The sequence below is a fragment of the Necator americanus genome, chromosome I (assembly GCF_031761385.1).
Source record: "Necator americanus strain Aroian chromosome I, whole genome shotgun sequence".
NCBI classification, from domain to species: Eukaryota; Metazoa; Nematoda; class Chromadorea; order Rhabditida; family Ancylostomatidae; genus Necator; species Necator americanus.
This window is the reverse complement of record NC_087371.1, coordinates 2,448,346-2,466,892: the sequence shown is the minus strand read 5'-3', so window position 1 is coordinate 2,466,892 and position 18,547 is coordinate 2,448,346. Positions and strand designations below refer to the sequence as shown.

Below are 18,547 nucleotides of genomic sequence, written 5' to 3'. Positions count from 1 at the left end.
TTTGTTTTCAAATGAATTTTGTGCATGTTTAAGTAACAAAAGCTACAGTGATGTTGCTATAATGTCAGCATCAAACACATTCCACTCGTATATAGACGATCAATCACCTGACGACACCAAGGTTTGTGTTGGAATTAGACTTGCTGTTTAGTTGGAGTCATGGCTGTTTAGCGCTCACATTTTTTTTTAAATGCAGTCCTTGAAATTTACTTTTATAAGGTGTTAGGATCAATCTTCCAACTGGTATTACAGTGAGATGAAATATTAACCTACTTTGTTTATGCGGAGGTGCCCTGTTATTTGTTATCACTCTGATGATAAATACGTCTAGGAAAGTGTGGGTCTCCTCTTTAACTGAGTATATTTTGCACCAACCAAAATAACTAAAACAGCTTAACATTGTAATTTAAGGTCTCTTCCATCTCCGCTTCTCAGGAAACTTTTTTTAGGTTTTACTCTTTAACTCACTAATATTTCATTAGCTGTTGATTTTATACAACTTCAATAAGAACAAACAAAAAGTGTCATCCAGAGTCAACTGTTGTGAGAAATTAAAGAGGACAATTGGAGGTTGTGTTTGATTTATGAAGCGCCTACTCGTTTATTATAGTTTGAAGTTGTTAGGAAAACTTGTGCCAACTTCAAATATTCCAAAAAATGATGAAAATTCTTTTTGGAAGCACCCAAACCACATTTTCTTAGAGCGAATAATTTGTTTTCAGCGAGATATCTGTGAAGTACTTACAATGATGCAGAAGATCCTTTGGATTTTTTGAAGAGCAGTTGTTTTTCAGGCTAAGCATTACAGAATCACAATGTTCTCATAGTGATTTTGTTTCAGAGTGGGAAATAACTAGGTGTTTAACAAGTTAAACTACTAATTCAGTATTCATTCACCTTCAATCAATAACAAAGTTCTTGTAATGAATACTGATTCAGATTTTTCATAATTGCAATGCACTAGAGATTACTTCGAATTTATTTGAGTCAAGCTATTGGTATGAAGCAACAGCTGTAACAGGTATCATGTTAATGGCTCTAGTCTTAGCTGGTAGGGAAAAGCTGTGAGATTTATAATGCGAATTTAGCCACCATTGCAGCTAGTAATAATTCATTAAGATCAGTCTGTACGATTTACGCCAATTACGATTTTATTCTCCCTGACAATGAGTTGGTTATTACAGGTTGTTATAGATATAGATGAGTTAATTATTGTAGTTGTTATTAAAAGGATAAAGTGTCCGGCGTTAATCAATCCGCTTGGGATGCGCCACCATGTTCACTTCACTTCAGAATCATTTGAGGTTTACGAACGTTTAACTAGCTTATATAGAGGCTTTACGGGGCTAGCCGATGTGTCACTTTCGTGTTTTTATTCTCCCTGACAAGTCTGGTAACAATTTGTCGACCCCGGAGGGATGAAGGGTTTTGGTTTGCCTCGATAATTTGTTAGGGCATATTCGAACCTCCGGTCGATCGTGCAGGCAGCGGAACCTCTAACCGCTACCCTACACCCGCCCTTAATTGTTATTAGTTATTATAATTAACTTATATTATAACCAATTCTTTTGCTGTCTACGTACAAAGTTCTAAAGCACGAATCAAGCGTTTTCTTGCTGTTATGATCTTTTGGAACACTTTTTACTTTCTTTGGAACTGAAAGCTTTTTTTTTTCTTTCTTTTCAAAAATAAAAAAAGATTTGGTTGGTTTCCATCTTAGGTATGAAAGATATCTCTAGATATCTTTTTATTTTCAAAAAGCAGTGCCGATTTTCCAGAATTGTTCCTTGAAGGAAACAAAATTTGTAGAGCAATCGAAAAGGTATTTAAAGGAGATTAAGGAAGGATTCCGCAGGTCATATATCCCTTGCTCTTTTTTTTAATCAGTATTTCAATGTAACACCAGAAATGCTGTTAATGGTAAACAAAGTGCACTTGTGCGTGCGGCCCCACATTACTTCCGAATTTATTTTATAGTCATCATTTCACCAGACTTTTCTCCGCTGCTGGTAAGGGGATGTGTTGCGTTAGCCTTCTTGATCAACAGCCATTAGTGTGGTTTTTATATTTATATTTTTATAGCGTACGTCGTTGTGTTTTTTTTTCTGGATAATCTGGAATCAGATCTTGAAATAAGGGGGTACTAATGATAACAGGTTTAGTGAGTTATAGCATATTTAAATAAAAATAGATTTAATTTAAATAAAATAAATAGCTGTAGGAAGAAAATGCCTGACCTTTGTTTGAGCTGTAATAAATGTCCATTGCCCGTGGATGACCTTGCTGATATAACATAGTTATCGACCGAAACATAAATACTTTGAAAGAAAGCTATTAGTGAATCTGTAGAAGTTAACTTTCATAGTTGTTATTTTTACAGACATCTAAAGAAGTTCGTGTTGAACCGCCTTCTCCTGGAAGTTCTCATGATTTGCTGGAAGGTAGGTCTAAGTCTATAATCTTATCAATTACTATTTTCCTTTTGATATGAATTGTTTAATCGTATGGCTGAGCTTTCTAGTTTATCAGGTAGTTTTTGTTTTAGGCGAGATTGAATGTGCCTTCTGTGAACATTGTTCTTTTGTCTGGCCTTTCTCGGAAAATGGATACGGTCGAGTAGTATGCACAAATTTCCGCCTGCGTTTCGAACCTTCTGTAAAAACAGAGGTTGCAGGTTTTTTCAAAGTTTTTTTTCAGTTATCTTCTTCGTTTTTGATTTCTTTTGAACTCACTCGATATTTTTTGCAGAACACTTTGCCAACCCGGTTCAAAGCGTTCAGCGAACGATATGATGTCCCATTGTGTTCGATTCATTCGGTTCACTATACCCCTGTGAAACGTGATTACTTCTTTGTATACTTTACCTTATCGATTCATGTGATTCTAACATTTTTCTTTCAGAAAACCAATCTTTTTATAAGAAGAGGTTCATACATATATCCAAATCTTTGTCAAGTTTGGAAATAGTTTCTTCTATACGGCTACAACTGAAAGTAAGCTTTTTCCCTCGCATTTTAACAGAAACCTGTCTTAATAGCTTAATAACACTTTTGTTTAGGATTTCCGTGTTATCACGATTGATTTACGTGACTCACAAAATGCTGCTAATCTATTGAACCAAATTTTATTTTTCTCTCGACCATTGAAGATGGAAAAGGTGATTCAAGCCGGTGCTCATCCAGAGTGGTGCTCGAAATGTGAGTTTTTATTGCCAGGTTTTGTTAAGATGTAAAGAGGTGAAGAACGAAGTCTCTGATCGAAATTGTTACATACTTCGAGATGAGCATAAGAACCTTCTAGAAGCCTGGAACTGAGGCAAATACTCAGGAATCAAAAGATTCTGATTTGTGCAGAATATTGGAAGCGTAATATCACTGCTGTCAGCTAGCTTATCTCAAAAATTTTACTTCCCGATTCAAACTCTATTTTTGTGGTCGACTCACTAGTATACAGGTACTTCTAAACAAGATTACCAATGTGTTTTTAGTGTCATTCAATGATGCAAATTCGTGGGAGGCTGAGTTGCGCCGATGCGGACACGGCACCAGCTACCATTGGCGAGTATGCAGTCAAATTCCGCATGGAGCACGGCAGTTTGTTCACAGGTCAGCTACTTAGTTAACTCTAAACTCCAATAAATGATTTTTGTTCCAGTTATCCTATGTATTTCGTTGTACCAGCCGATATTGTTCAATATGATCTGGGTAGAATGGCTGAACATTGGCAGCTTAGTAGATTCCCTGTTAGTTCATTTGTAGCTTCTACTTTTACCAGACAAATATGTCCTTATTTTCCATGACAGATGATCCGTTATTGCCGATTTTTTAGGTTTGGGTTTGGTCTAGTTTGTCTGGTGCGTCTCTTCTTCGATCCTCTAATTTTGAAGTGAACTGGGAAGCGCCGCAACTCAATGATAAGTTCGTGAGTTTGTGATTTTAAACGAAAAAAAAAATACAATATGAGAGTTGAAAAGGATCTATTCTAATAAGAACAGTGAAAGAGTTTATACTCTAATTGCAGGGTAGCTGACTGCGTTAGGCGAGCTACAAAAAGTGGTGAACCACCTCATAAACTTTCGCTTAATGATGAAATCACAGTTACAAAAATTGCTTCTTCATATGATCGACTTCGAAGGTTGTGCTCTATAGGTTAGTCGCTAATTACGTTCTGGTTATGTATTCTCTGCTAATATCCGTCAATTTCAAGATTCATACGAACATTTTGCCTCACGAAACAAGGATTGGTTAGCTCGAATAAACCATACAGGATGGTTACAGCTGGTCAGCTATTGTTTGACGGCTGCTGGAGAAGCTGTTGATTGGTTAACGAATCGCGGACGATCGGTTATAATATACGGTATGAGATTCCATTTTGAACTAGAATCGTGTTTGGATTACGTTTTGTGTTTCGACTTTTTTGGATTCTGTTTTGCTATAATGTAAAAGGAAGTTTATAACGTTTGCAATGTTTCAACAGCTTTTGCCTTTAGAGAATGGCCTTGTAGAAGTGCAGTCGATAACCGTATCTCGTAAAATATGCTCAATATTATTTCAGAAACTAATGGATTGGACGTATCCGCTGTAGTTTCTAGCATCGTTCAGATTTGCTGCGATCAATACTACCGAATTTTGATAGGTAATGATTAAATTCATCTTTCCGTTAGTTCCAGACGATAACCTTCGTTAATATTTCAAAATTTTAGGTCTGGAATCATTGATTGCGAAAGATTGGATCGCTCTTGGTCATCCATTTGCCCAACGTCTTCTTGGCATCCCGAATGGAGACAGTGAAGCTGTAATCGCTCCTACATTTCTTTTGTTCCTTGACTGTCTGGCGCAACTCATCCGACTTTATCCTATGCAGTATGTTGAAAATCCACTAGGAATCAAGTGAATTGTGAGCATACGTCAAAAAATAGTTCTCCTCCAAAAATGAGTCTCTATTTGCAGGTTTGCATATTCTCAACACACTTTAATAGCGCTGTGGGACTTGTCATTAACTGGAATGGTACCTGCTTTCACTTCCTCATCCGTGGCTGATCAACTGGGAATGCAAAGATGTGGTGGTCCTTTCCCACTTGAACGGTTCTTCCACGAAAGCTACACTAAATTGTTCGTGAATTTTACGAATATGGCTGCTGTGGCTGTCCAAAATGCAACAGGTTTGTTCTCTACTTTTAAGTAATTCTAAACTAATACTTTTTCATGTCTCCGAGGCTTTCACCATATTTTTTTTCTACCGCCTCATTTCGAATCCGGAGAAAGGTTGTGTTTTTGTTTTCGCGAAACGGCGATTGCGGAATAATTGTTTCAGACGCCACACTGATAGAGGATGTGATCCGCCCACCGCGATCAGTAGTCAACGTGCAGCTTTGGAAGGAATGTTACTTGAGGTGGATTCCTCCGGCAAATACAAAGGTAAAATCAAGTGTACCTGTACGCATCTTTGCATAGTAGGGTCAAAACGATATGAAGCACGTTGCGTAAACGGTTGCGCCCCAAGCGGTGCGGTAGAGCGTAGCGGTTAGGATCGTGGTGGAACCATTGCTAGCAGCACCCATCGATGCAGTTCGCCATGGTTCCACCTCGATTGCAAACGTTTTCTCAACCGTTTACTTTACTACACCGTACTTCATGTCGTTTTGACCCTATTATATGTGTTCGCTTAATATTCTCTTAGTATGTAGTAGTAACAGATTGGTCTGATTTAAAGGCATCACCCCCTGACGTGCAGATTTCAGGTGGAAAGCTCTTATGCGAGGTCGTAGATTATGGAGAGGAGGGTGATTCCGTCCATTTTTTCCTAATTGCCGTAAAAACGGCCCGGAAGATAAGACTTCGAGCGTTCCGGCGCGCTATTTTCTACAACGAGTTCGATTGGAACGCACCATCTTTGTGCATGCGACGCATCTTCCAGGCCATTTTTTACGGCAATTAGGAAGAAATGGACTGAATCACTCTTCTCTCCATACTCTACGACTCCGTGTAGGCATGACTTGAAACCCGCACCACCCCAGACTCGTGGGGTGATGCCTTTAAAGGCAACATACCATGGATCTGACGTGTTATCCATTTCTCATAGAAAGCTTCTATACGGGGTTGTAAGTTGTGGAAAACCACATGGTTCCACTTATCTCTGTGCGATCGTCGTAAGAAATGGCATGGGTATCGCTTTATTTTGTACAAGGTCCATCAAAACGGTCCTCTATGTGCACGTTCCGTTCCTCTCAGCAGTCTGTTCATTAATTTAGCTTGAATGTGCTGGTGAGGAGATCGTATTAATTTTTTTGAGGCTCGTTCGTTGATGCAGCGCGTGCGCAAGAGTGGCACGTTGCAATGCAAGCCATCGTAAAAAAAAAAACGGCCTCCAGAACATTTCTCACAGCTGCTACGGAGAGATAAGCGGAACCACTTGGTTTTCCGGAATCTACGTCCCTGTATAGAACCTTTCCATGGGAAACCCATACCGTCAGATTCGTGGTATGCTGCCTTTAACAATTGCGGTACAGTGCTTGTCAAGCCCCTTCTCAGCTGTATGTATCGATCATCGCGTATACTCCCAAAGTACAGTATTTCGCTTCCATACTGTAAATCAGCTGTCGATATTTATGCAAGCTGCAACAAAGAAGTTTATACCAAACATCTGATCATGTGTCCAAAATTCTACGCACCAGTGTCATTTGCTATCATTTCAGCGTGGAGGAAGCTTATTCACCGATCTTGCCATTGGAAACTGTATAAAACAGTTGCCAGCAAGTAGAATTTTAGACAGAAAACTATCAAGACCTAACGTTGACCTCGAGAGGGTAAGCTGTTTATTTATTTCTTTCTCCTCACAAACCTTGAAAAAATAGGGTGAGAGATCTGGGTACTCAATTAACTTCTTTTTTTCAAGATAAGTTCCGCATACCCGTACTCTGATGCTGATGTTGACACTCATTGTGGATTCTACAGCAATCGCGATGATACTGATACAATCTCAATATCCTCGATGACATTATCAACATCTAGCAATCTTACGGTACAGGACGATAAGTTGAAGGTATTGAGTTTTTTTTGTGGTTTATCGAGGGAATAATTTCTACCTCTTCTGATATTTGAAAGGGAGAGGCACTTTATTCGAAAGCTGCATTTCATCTGAACAGTTCAGCACCGAGCTAGCGTTCCTGTACTTGGCGGCATCCCAGAAGCACTGCCAAGATCTGTTATTTTGCGGCACGACCGTGACAGTACTAGTTCATCCAAAAATTCCTCTTTTCGCCTTCGCTATTTTAACTCTGACAACAATAAATCAGGAAAAAATTAATGATCATTGAGCTAAGCATTGCTGTGATACGATTCTGATTTTCTCGGTGTTTCTTTCTATAGCATTTCTTTCCAACAACTGTTGAATTTCCTTTTGAATGTGTAAGTGTTTATTTTTCTTGTGGATGTAGGGGTCGTGTCCACATTAATCATATTCCTTGAAAAGATCAGAGCTTTGTTTGCCGTTGTGCTAGTTTGCCCAATTGCATTTTAAATCAGGAATATCATGCTCATATCATGCACACTGTAAACAAAAGCACTGACCTCTGTTGGCTGCTCGACATTTTTTTCTCCCGAAGGCTCTAGTGACGGTTCACCTATGGTAGCTTCCTGAGATCCAAAAATGTTTTGTTGAGATGTTATGATTTTTGTATGGTTTTTGTCATGTGCATGTGACTGCTTTGTGTTATATATGTCGTGTACTCGATAAATTCTAACTACCTCGTTTTTTTTCTTCTCTTTTTCTAGTTTTCAAACCTAGTCTTATCGACGAGAAAGTTAAGTCCATGCAAAACTCATCTTTACTCTAAATTCATCTCTATTAGGGTTGACTTGGGGATTTTATTGCGACTATTCGTACCTAGAAGTATCAATAAACACTAGTTCACTTGTTCGAATATTACAGTAGACTTGAAAGAGGGTGCAGTTGCGCAAGCGATTGCACTCGAAGCGGTACTGTGGAGCGTAGCGGTTAGGATCCGAGATCGGTACTTGAGTTAATTGCCTGAGTTGATGCGTACATGTTACGACTTATCACTGCATCCTCGTCGAGGTGTATTGTCGTTGAAGACGGCTGCATCCATCCCAGTCTACATTCGGCTAGACCTCACCTCGTGAAAACAATTCATATACTGTTGCTCCACATTCTTTGCTATCTCTAAACTACCTGTTAAAGCAAGGTAGCCTCACATCTCTCTTCACTACTTTCATCCAGAACTTCCGCTTCCAGGCTGACGTTATTCGTTACGACCTGCTCTCCGCCAGAAGTAGCTAAAGAGTAGTCTATACAGCTTTTTTTTTCTCCTTGCATTCTACAGCTACATGGTCATCGTAAACGGTGCTGGCAATGTTTTTCACCCACCTGTTGTGTGGTGCCTTTTGTAGAATGTGGTTCATTGGAATACTTTATCAGTGGTAGGACCTTTGGTCCCAATAACAATGGAATAGTGGCAGACACTACCACGAATACGCACACTACTGCGATCAGCTGACATGCTACCTCTTATATAGTGCGCCAAAAAGTATACAGTGAGGACAGTTGATATGCTGCTTCTTACACGATCGTAGTACGACACTGTGTCACGGCAATATATTTGTAACAATGCAGGATAATGGAGGGGATTACGAGGGTAATGGATAATGAAGTACGGTAGAGGTTCGGCGGCTATCGCCGAACGCTCCCGCTCAGCCACGTAAAGTAGGCAGACAGTAATAATAGAGAACACCATAACAAAGAAATAACTATAAGGAGACAACGATATAAAGCAAGAGTATATGTCGCGTATATCTCACGGCAATGGTGGAATATCAGAACGGGATTTCCCATTGCAGAGCAGCGAATTGTGGAGTAGACTACATTTCGCACACTTGATTCCACAGTGGTTTTCTCAGTTATTTGAGCTCTTCTTTGGCTCTTGATTTGCCCTGGTCTCTATGGATGAGACGGGGACTTGATCTACCCTGGCCTCTCTAATTGAGACGGGGTTTCTGGAATATTCCAGTTCTTTGAGCTTTTCTTTAGCTCCTTGAATTGTCCTGGCCTCTATGGAGACCGGACGTCAATTAGTTTGGCCGATGCGCCAAAACGATATAGTACCTTTTGTAGAAAGTGGTTCAGTGGAATACTTTATCACCGGAAGGATCTTCGGTCCGAATAACAATGGAATAGTGGCAGACACTACCACCAATACGCATACTACTGCGGTCAGCTGGCATGCTGCCTCTCATATAGTGCGCCAACAAGAATACACTGAGGAAAATTGATGCGCTACTTCTTACACAATCGTACCACGAAATTGTGTCACGGAAATATATTTGTAACAATGCATTACGAGGATAATGGATAATGAATTACGGTAGAGGTTCGGCGGGTATTGCCGAACATCTGCCATTTGTTTCGGTCGATGGTTCGAAACCTTGCCGCTGTCAACCAAGCCTTTCATCCCTCCGAGGTCGATAAATTAGTACCAGACTTATCCGGGAGGATAAAAATACTGATTTGATCGTCGACTGGACCCCGCAAGTCATTGTAAATGCCAGCACGGGTTCCAAAACCACAACGAACACGAATTGCAGCAAAACGCGTTGGCGGATCCTAGGTGGACTGATACGCCAGTGACTTTATTCTTTTATTATTTGTTTATTTATTTGTAAGGCAAGAATCCAGTCAGATAGATTCACAGTTTCACTTTGATTCCCATCCTCCTCTTTTTCCTTTCTCTCTCTCTCCTACCTCTAAGCAACAACTTAATGTAGCAATTATCACAATCAGTCTCCCAATCAATAGACAATCAATAGATTAATCATTCTGGAACTCTACTAAGGAAGTCGACATTTCGCTAAGTTACAGTGCAGATTGACTAGGAAGACTTAGTTTTCAGAGCTGTAAATCATCACATCATTTCTGAACAAGAGAACCCAGAAAAAAAAAAAACTGAACAGAAAAAAAGTAGAAGAAAATCTCACAGGGTTCTCGAAGAAATGAAATTTTTGCTCCTGAGGGGGCCAATCAATGTGAAGGATAGGAACTGCCCGTGACAAGCGATCCAATCTCCCAAGCTTATTAGGAAATAGTAATGGAAATCTACTACTACTACTACTACTACTACTACTTGTCTAAGGACATATCCTGGACATTTATTCGAAAAACCTGGTGGGTGGTAGAGTAAATAATCAACAATCTAACAAGTGAAATCGAAGTGATTCTTCCTCAATTACTCCCGAGCAGCAAATCTCAGTAGTTGGATCTAGATCCGAGAAAAATGCCGCTAAGATGCTTCACATAGACCCATCTGCCAAGAGGACCGACCGATGGACCGTGGCGATCAGTACGTAACGATCGCTGTGAACCGCAACGCAAAATACCGTTTCTCTTCGCAGTAGATTCGATTTGAATCTGCCGCGCATCATCGTCTGCGTCTCTGGCGAGGTCGGCGGGTCAGCGTCCACCTCCAATTTCAGAAAAAAATCGTCGCGGACATCTTTTTCCACTTGAGAACGTGTTTTTAGAAAGATCTCGACCATTCTTCCACTATTATCTGTGAGTTCATGATTCCTATCATGTATTGTTGTCCATAGTTCATCGCTAGTCAGTCTCATACTACTGAGTTCTGCGCCCAAAGTTGGTTACTTTGGGACTACTCTACTGTTTTGCAGTCAATCAATCATTCTACGTTAGAAGCACACTAACAGCGTCTGATTCCTGACTGTTTTGTTAGTGATGGAAGTACAAGGCAGGGTCAGTTGACTCATTGAGGTTTGGCTCGCTTTTTTCCCTGGGCCAAGTGCACAACGAGTATTTCAGAGAACTACACGAGCACTTTCAAATGTCAACGAGAATTTAGTGAAAAGAACAGCAGCTGGAAAAGACGCACAATTGACGAGAAGACCAGCACTCAAGGATCAACGGAATGGAGCGAATATCCCGGTAAGTTTGATCGTATCTTCCTTCATTGTACGTCCATTAGCTTGCTAGTTTAGGCAGCTGATCGCACAACAGGAAAACCGTTAGTAAAAGCCACTCGTTCCGTAGCTGCTAAGCCCACAGCAGCTCATAATGTCCAGAAAGAGGTCTGCTAGAATTTTCCGGAAGAGACCCCTCCTTCGCGTTTACCACTGGATATCAAACTTAGCGTTATAGGAAGTGGTCGTTGATAAGGTCCACCCCGAGATCATCGGAATAGAACGAGAGATTCAATTTGTGGAATACTGTGACCAGGTAAACCATTCCCTTGGAGCTTTCCTGGTAGCTTTTATGGAAATACTACTGTGATTTTCTTTCTGACTAGCAAAGATCAAACCTTTTGAGACTTGGCAACGAATTCTCTGAAAGATAGATCCGTTCGGGTATCAAAATCCCACGGAAGTTCGTCCGACGTCTCGAACTTCGTATATTTGAAGTCCGCGCGTTGGTATTCGTTGCGGACTTTCTGCGATACCGTATCCCTTACGCGGTTGTTCGATTTAGGAGCAGTTTCAATGATTTTTTAAGAACAAATTCTTTATATTATATTTCACTCTGCTTTTCCATCCTTCGAAGTTTGAAGCAGAGCTAGTGGGTTTGAAAATTCAGTCTCACTATTATCATCCACCTACTAAATGTTACTTTTTTGTTTTTCGCGCGGGTTTTTCGCACTTGCTGAATGGGATTACATGAAGTCGATAACCTATCTCTTTCATTAGTAGTAGTGTTTTTGAGGCATGTCATTGAGTGTATTACTACGAAGTAGTAAAAAAATATTTAATACTGGTGCTCGAGAGAGGCAACATTTATGTTGAAAATTCGTTACGTTCGTTTTCTAGTTTTTGGTATACACGTGGAAAATTTTTTCATTACAACTTTAAATTCTTTCAATAGATCTAGAATTCAATTCATTTTTAATGGAACTATCGATCTGATTTAATTTTATATTTTTTACGTTTCTATTTTATTGTAGACCCCCACTTTTTCCTCCTCTCAGAGGTGTATTGGAGGTTAAAAGAATGGAGTATCATTCACTATAATTACTGTGTGGATGTTTTTTGTGAAACAAATTTCCTCTCGTAAAACTCCTCACTTCAGTTCGCATGATTTCTGGGACCAGCGCTATATCTAGAATTCAAAAAGCGCATTCTGGGCGGATCTTACCGTACGATAGGTTTCCTTCAAATTAGCAAATTGATTGATGCGCGTATAACCAAATAATCACCAACTGAATGGTTCAAGTCAATTATCGTTTCTAGTTTAGTTTGAACTCTATAATTAAGCTCAAAAAATGAGTATTACTACAAAAATTATATAGTTTGCGACATGGCCAAAAAAAAAACGTCCCATCAGGATGTCTTGCATCGTAGCGATGTTTTTCAGCAACAAAAAAAGGTATAGATAAACCTGCATATAGTAGAATCATGCGCAGAAGTTTTTCTACTGTTTTAATGACTACATCTAGTGTTTTTATGTTCCTAGAGTTCATTACGACGTGTGAAGTAACTTTTGACGTAACGTATGAGGTTACTAGCTCTAGATTTAGAGCTTTCTGATCCAATTTAAAGAGAGATGGCTTTTAAATGTCTACTTTCAGGTTTATCAGTATCTTTTGGCTCATGAAAAGAAATCTCAGATTGAGGATGAGTTCATGGTTCACTCTCCATCTACTCCAAAAATGCGCAGCATCCTTGTTGATTGGCTGATACAGGTATATTTTCTTACTTTTTACTGCTTTTATTTTGTTCCCTAATGTTAAGCTAATTCTTTTCCGTTTTTTTTTTCAGGTGCACACGCGCTTCCATCTCTTGCCTGAAACTCTCCATCTCACTATTTATCTCCTTGACATTATGTTGTCCAGAACGAAGGTTGACAAGAACGAGTTGCAGTTGGTTGGCGTAGCAAGCATGTGAGTTTTATTTATACTTTAATCATGTCGTTTTGAGATTACCTGTTTTTATTAAGGTTGGTTGCATCGAAATATGAGGAGATGTATGCACCAGACATACACGACTTTGAGTACATAACTGATAATGCGTACAATAAAAAGATGATCTTAAAGATGGAGGCGAAGATCCTTATTGCTGCTGAGTGAGTTTTCTCCAAATTTGATCCAATTGCAAGCCATCGGATATAAGCTGTTTCGTTAAGTTTCGATCTCTCACGCCCACATTCGCTCACGTTTTTGCGTTGGTTCAGCAAAGAACTGAAGTTCGGCATGAGAATGCACCACATGGCCAAATTTTTAATAGAGGTATAGTTTATGTGGTTTCTAAACTTCTGGACATTAGACCAATGAACTCTTTTAGATGTCTTTCCTGGACGCCTCTCTATCCTCAGTTTTGCCCTCCCGTACCGCGTGCGCTTGTACATATATTGCTGCGAAGCTGTGTGAATCGCCATACGATAGCGATAAAATGAGGTTGGGGCTCACTTGAGATTCGGATCTTTCCTTTTATCCTTTGGATTTTTTAAATAGTTTAATAAGTTTAGTATTTCGTAACATTTTGATCAAACAGCAGTGCCTTGCTTGCCTGCAGTGCTTGTTTATATCTTAAAGTAATCAATGAAGCCGGAAGCATTAAACGTTCTATAAATCTTTTCTTCGCATTCTAAAAGATTAGAACAAACTATGCTGAGAAAGATATGCTTGGATGCAACGACACTAATCAAACTTCAAATGGAATGTTCACCGGTTGTGCGCGAATTTTGCTTATGGGACTACGGTGACGTGCAAAGTTCCAACAAGATAGACACTTGGGCTGTTCTCTTTGTCCCTTCCAGCACAGAAAATATGCTAAGATTTTCCATACACATTTTTGAAGTCGGAGCTTTTTCTTTTTGTGAAGCAACTGTTGTTTTGATTTTGAAATGCGTCTTTCTATTCGTCTGGTTATTGGTCCTACTGGTGCGTTATGCAGAATCGGTTTGAGTTCTTTCAGACGAAAGTAACATGAAATAGCTGCTGTCCATTTCTCCAGGATTCAATATAGGATTCAAGTATTTTCTAGTTGTTGATCTTCCCTCTTTTCAGGAAAATGACGGGTATCACTTTGAATGAAGCAAAAGAACTAGGATCAATATTCGCAAAAGTGTTCCTGAGACTACACTCGTTACCGAAACTACTTGCTGTGCGTGAAAAGTACTCATCTGCGAAGGTTTTGGCTGTCTCGCAGCTGTACGATAGTGATATCAAAATTCTCACCGAACTTTCATTATAGAGTTTTCATTATGGTTATTTTTTCTTTCAAACACGCCACATTTCGCAAGTCCAACTTGTCAACCTTTGTGCTGCACCACTGCCATTAAGCGCTAAAATGGTGCTACGCTATTATCGATGAACGTGTATTATGAAATTTGTAGTGCCAGGTTCTAACTCTATATGTGGTATATTTGAGGTATTTGGCACAAGGCTTTTTTGTATAAACTAAGTCATTATTGACTCTAGGAACTTTTTCTGTTTTTCTCTTGTTTTTTTTTTGTCTTTCTCATGTTTATGCCAAATTTGATATCACACTGCTAAGAGGAAGGAGGTAACATATCTTTTGTATTTTATTTTGGTCGTAAAAGATATTGTTCACCATTCCGATCGAGTTTGTACCTCATTACTTATGAAATGCTGGCTTCTACAGCTCTATTTATTGATTCCTTGAGCATACTGATTCTTTTTCATATAAAGTTATTAGAACATTCCATAACTTTGAACGGACGTCTAGTACAATGTCTAACAAATATTTTTAGTAGAGGGAAGCATGATACATGTATCAGTAAATAAATAGAAGAATAAAAAACTAAGAAAAAAATTAGTAAGATGGAAAATGTGGCCCAGTATATGGGAAGGTGGATGGAAGTAGAGTTGACTGATGGTCGAATAATTCGTGGTCAAATGATGTGCACCGACAGAAAGCCGAACTTTATTCTTGGCAGGTGAGCATTCTTTTGACGTATTGATTCTTATTATGAAGGATCCCGCATAAGAAGAAAAATACTATCTGTTTCTCATGCATGTAGGTGAGTAGAACGTACGGATGCCCAACCATTGAATCCTTTGCATATGGGTGGATGGTAGTAAATGAGTCATAAGTGCATTCGGTTATTGTTCCGTTGTTTCACTGTAAGATGTTATTTTCTTTAGATGAAAAGTTAATGGATTTAAGGACGAAACTTTCTCGGGACACCACATCCTCTTCATTAATGCCCCCGATATTTATTAATTCGCCAGAAGAAAAAAAAAAACAATTTGTCCGTGATATTCGTTTTTAAAAACTGGGATGAACACAAACAAAAATGCTGGGAAGGGCCACAATCCGTCCAGCATAATTGCTAAGTATGGTCCAGACCTATTCTAAGAGGTAGTTTGTGGAACCCTCCGAAACTGTCTGATATCGAAGTATTGGAGATCGATTAGGGATGATATGAATATTGGAGATGTTCGGCACGATGAGCAGTCGTAATGTGTCCTTTTCTTTTTAAATTAAGGTCAGCGTAATAACCGACTTCATTGTGCTATAATTCGACACAAAATTCTCCTATGTTTAGTGCTTAGCTCGCTAGCTAAGTGATTAACAATTTTTGTCTGTATTCGCATTCCTGTAATGAGCTACGTCTTCATCTTTAACAGAAATTTTGAAAAATACTGCATGCGACACAAATTGCTCGCCATGTTACATGCCCTCAATGTAATTCTCGATACCTTCCCCCATCTAGACGACCATATTTGCAGATCTGAAGAACGGTGGTCAGGAGATGAGGGAGAGCCAAGAGCAATTGGTCTAGCTATGGTGAGTCGACAACATGTCGTTCGACTTAGTTTGCTGCCAACACCACAACCTACTGCTGACGAGGATTTCTCCTAAGATTAATAAAAGATGTACAAAAAATTATAGCTGTAATGTGCAAATGATATATTTATGGTCATTATCAACATAGAAATTCTTTTAACAATAAATTATTAGTTCAAGAACGACAGCCTAATTGGGTGAAAGTGCTGGTGAGAGCTTGGAGCCGAGTTTAACTTGGTCAACATCACCCGTTGATAGTACAACCAGTAGAGGATCATCTTAACGATTTCCTTATCCCATTGATTGCATCACTTCATTTAACGTCCATTCCTGACTTCTATCGTGTTCTGGATCCTCCTGAGGAGGGAAATACTCTACTTTTGGGGTCTGAAAAGTTGAATACCTCGGTTTTTGGGTAAAAACCCGGGACTATACTGTTGAAGGAGTACCTTATTAATAGTTTTTTCGGTTGCTTTACCAAGTACAACGATCCTAGGAATACCAATAGCTCGTAATTCCTTTATCCGTTTGCCTACATTATCCTCAACTCGATCATCAAGCAGTATACCTCCTGATAGTCGACGGTCAAGAGATGAGAGTGTAAGTTCTGTCATCACGTTATCCATGAGGCCCTGCAAATGCGGACATGATTTGGAGGGAAATTCACCTTTTTGAAGTTGGGTACGTTTCCCATGTTGTGAATGCGTTTTTTCTAGAGAACCGAGAGACCTGTGGCACTATTCTGGACCGAACAATGAACAGAATCACTTGATCAGCTCAAATCGTACAAATTTTCAATGACCTCGTTGTTTTGTCTGCACCTCACGAGAATATTTCTGGACACAATTAGGAATTCTAATATTAATACTTCCTAAACACTAATATCAATTACAGTTACCTTTGTGACGACGACAGCAGCAGAAAATGGGGCAATTAGCGTTGGCAACCTTATCGCTTTCTCAGATGAAGACAATAGAGAAACTATAGCAGGAAGCAGCCTAAACTCGAAAGGAACGTCTCATTAAAATAAATCCTGCATAACAGTCGCTCTTAGTTCTTCTTTTAATATTTTACCTGCTGATACCAATTCCAAAACAGCACATCTCCATGGGTTGCTTTTCTTTAGTGAGAGCATTGAAGGCACTAGAGTATTTTGTTCCTGAAATGCAAATTATGCTCGTGAACGTCACAATTAGATTTCCAAGTTATTAAATAAGGTCCAACATAATCACACCTCATCTTATCGTAATCATAGAAGATCCCTTGTTTATGTTGTTTATTGATGCGGTTTGATACACATACCTAATTGAAAAGTATGAGCTACTTCAACTGTAGAAAACGTCCTAACATCAGAAGCGTCACCACATTCACATTTGTGAGGACCATCCTCTCGTTTACTTCCCGATCCACATCTGCAAACTGTATGTTCGAAAATCGAATGAACTGTAACTAAGATCTATTTAGAATAAATAAATATGGATTAGGATAAACTTATATTACAAAGTAGAACTGACTTCGAACAGAAGTGAATTCCGTCCTCTTCTAATGGATTCGGCAAGTGGTACTCGTGCGATATTGATCCGCCATGAAGACCTGGCTGAGCTACTACCTGAATTCGCTCAGTAATGGGGTGTCGAGGTAGATATCGATCAACACTGAGAAATCTAGGCGCCAAAGTGGCACCTAAAAACCTTCTTGATCTCTTGATTAAACATAAAATTACAATCAAAACTATAGTAAAGGCTGACCTTGTAAACTTCCAATCGTAAATGATCTCGCAGGATTCGATCGTATACTCTACAGACATTCTTGTAAGTTTCTGATGCACTATCTTTATTGAGATCAAAAGTGTAGAGATCTTTCATGAGGAATTGTCGAGATCGGAGTAGACCAAACCTATGATTTCACGATTTTCAATGATTATGTTGAAGGTTACATGAACACGACTACCTAGGATTCATTTCATCTCTGAATTTTTCCGTTGTTTGATATATTAAAAGCGGGAACATTCGTTTCTTTTGTAATGGAAGTTGCGCTATCAATTCTGTGCACATTTCTTCAGCGGTAGGCTGAAAATGTTAAGGAAAACTAGGATTAATGTCTGAAAGATCGAACTAGATGTACAATCATTACCTGCAAACACATCTCTTGTTTATGTCGATCTTGAATTTTGAATAATTCTGCACCCATGCTCTCCCAACGTGCAGTTTTTTCCCATATAGCTCGAGGGCCAAGAATTGGCATGTGGACCTTCATGGCTCCTATCGACTCTAACTCATAGTCGACGAGTCGCAACAGTTTATCGATTACTCGTTGTCCCAACGGTAGAAAACTAGAAACGAAATCCATGATTATACTCCGCTGCTATATTGTTACTGTTGTACTGAGAAAGTATTCGTCATAGGAACAATTTGTGAATAAAAAAAGGAGGAATGTGGAACTTTTCTACCTGTATAGTCCATTCCCTACTTGATGAACATATCCGTGACTAAGAAGAAGACGATGTGCTGTGCTTTTTGTTGTCCCTGGAGAAGTTCCACTAAGGATAAATTTGGACGCTTTGAAGACGACCATGCTATGAGAAGAGATGCAGACAGCAACAGTACGTCGATGTGTTTACCCTAGCAAAATTGAGTTTTATACAAATCTACAACAACGTAGACCATGACACAAAAGAAAATACCGATCCAATACGGTCTATCATTTAATAGTTTGCTTTATACAAAATAAATGATCAGTGGAAGTTCTAAAAGTTAATCCTGTTTTACCCAACAAAAAAA

General features: G+C 39.2%; 4 protein-coding genes across 5 annotated transcripts; 3 read left to right on the top strand and 1 right to left on the bottom strand.

Annotated features, from left to right (window-relative positions):
• Positions 1-61: 61 nt before the first annotated feature.
• Positions 62-10,729, top strand: RB195_004267 (uncharacterized protein; the record flags this gene model as incomplete). 2 transcript variants are annotated; one of them, XM_064181551.1, is made up of 21 exons in its annotated part: positions 62-121; positions 2,381-2,441; positions 2,546-2,667; positions 2,749-2,839; positions 2,902-2,993; positions 3,059-3,197; positions 3,488-3,605; positions 3,655-3,742; positions 3,829-3,917; positions 4,021-4,148; positions 4,207-4,356; positions 4,555-4,635; positions 4,703-4,862; positions 4,950-5,161; positions 5,314-5,417; positions 6,695-6,805; positions 6,895-7,041; positions 7,150-7,228; positions 9,130-9,227; positions 10,533-10,563; positions 10,680-10,729. In XM_064181551.1, the coding sequence occupies 21 exons, from the start codon at positions 62-64 to the stop codon at positions 10,727-10,729; spliced, it is 2,211 nt and encodes a 736-aa protein (XP_064033296.1). The 2 variants fall into 2 exon arrangements, with proteins under 2 accessions (XP_064033296.1, XP_064033297.1); XM_064181550.1 differs by lacking the exons at positions 9,130-9,227; positions 10,533-10,563; positions 10,680-10,729 and having other exon boundaries at positions 7,150-7,305.
• Positions 10,730-10,743: 14 nt separating this feature from the next.
• Positions 10,744-14,207, top strand: RB195_004266 (uncharacterized protein; the record flags this gene model as incomplete). The annotated part of the gene is made up of 10 exons (XM_013437381.2): positions 10,744-10,761; positions 10,828-10,950; positions 11,004-11,093; positions 11,164-11,241; positions 12,584-12,697; positions 12,774-12,895; positions 12,952-13,077; positions 13,138-13,240; positions 13,296-13,408; positions 14,021-14,207. The coding sequence occupies 10 exons, from the start codon at positions 10,744-10,746 to the stop codon at positions 14,205-14,207; spliced, it is 1,074 nt and encodes a 357-aa protein (XP_013292835.2).
• Positions 14,208-14,797: 590 nt separating this feature from the next.
• On the top strand, positions 14,798-15,842 carry RB195_004265 (uncharacterized protein; the record flags this gene model as incomplete). Its single annotated transcript, XM_013437382.2, has 2 exons — positions 14,798-14,913; positions 15,710-15,842. 2 exons carry the CDS (start codon positions 14,798-14,800, stop codon positions 15,840-15,842), a joined length of 249 nt encoding a protein of 82 aa, XP_013292836.1.
• A 216-nt stretch (positions 15,843-16,058) lies between these two features.
• On the bottom strand, positions 16,059-18,341 carry RB195_004264 (uncharacterized protein; the record flags this gene model as incomplete). Its single annotated transcript, XM_064181503.1, has 10 exons — positions 16,059-16,154; positions 16,217-16,399; positions 16,666-16,765; positions 16,842-16,926; positions 17,070-17,179; positions 17,282-17,376; positions 17,516-17,663; positions 17,718-17,836; positions 17,901-18,099; positions 18,217-18,341. 10 exons carry the CDS (start codon positions 18,339-18,341, stop codon positions 16,059-16,061), a joined length of 1,260 nt encoding a protein of 419 aa, XP_064033295.1.
• Between the last annotated feature and the right edge of the window lie 206 nt (positions 18,342-18,547).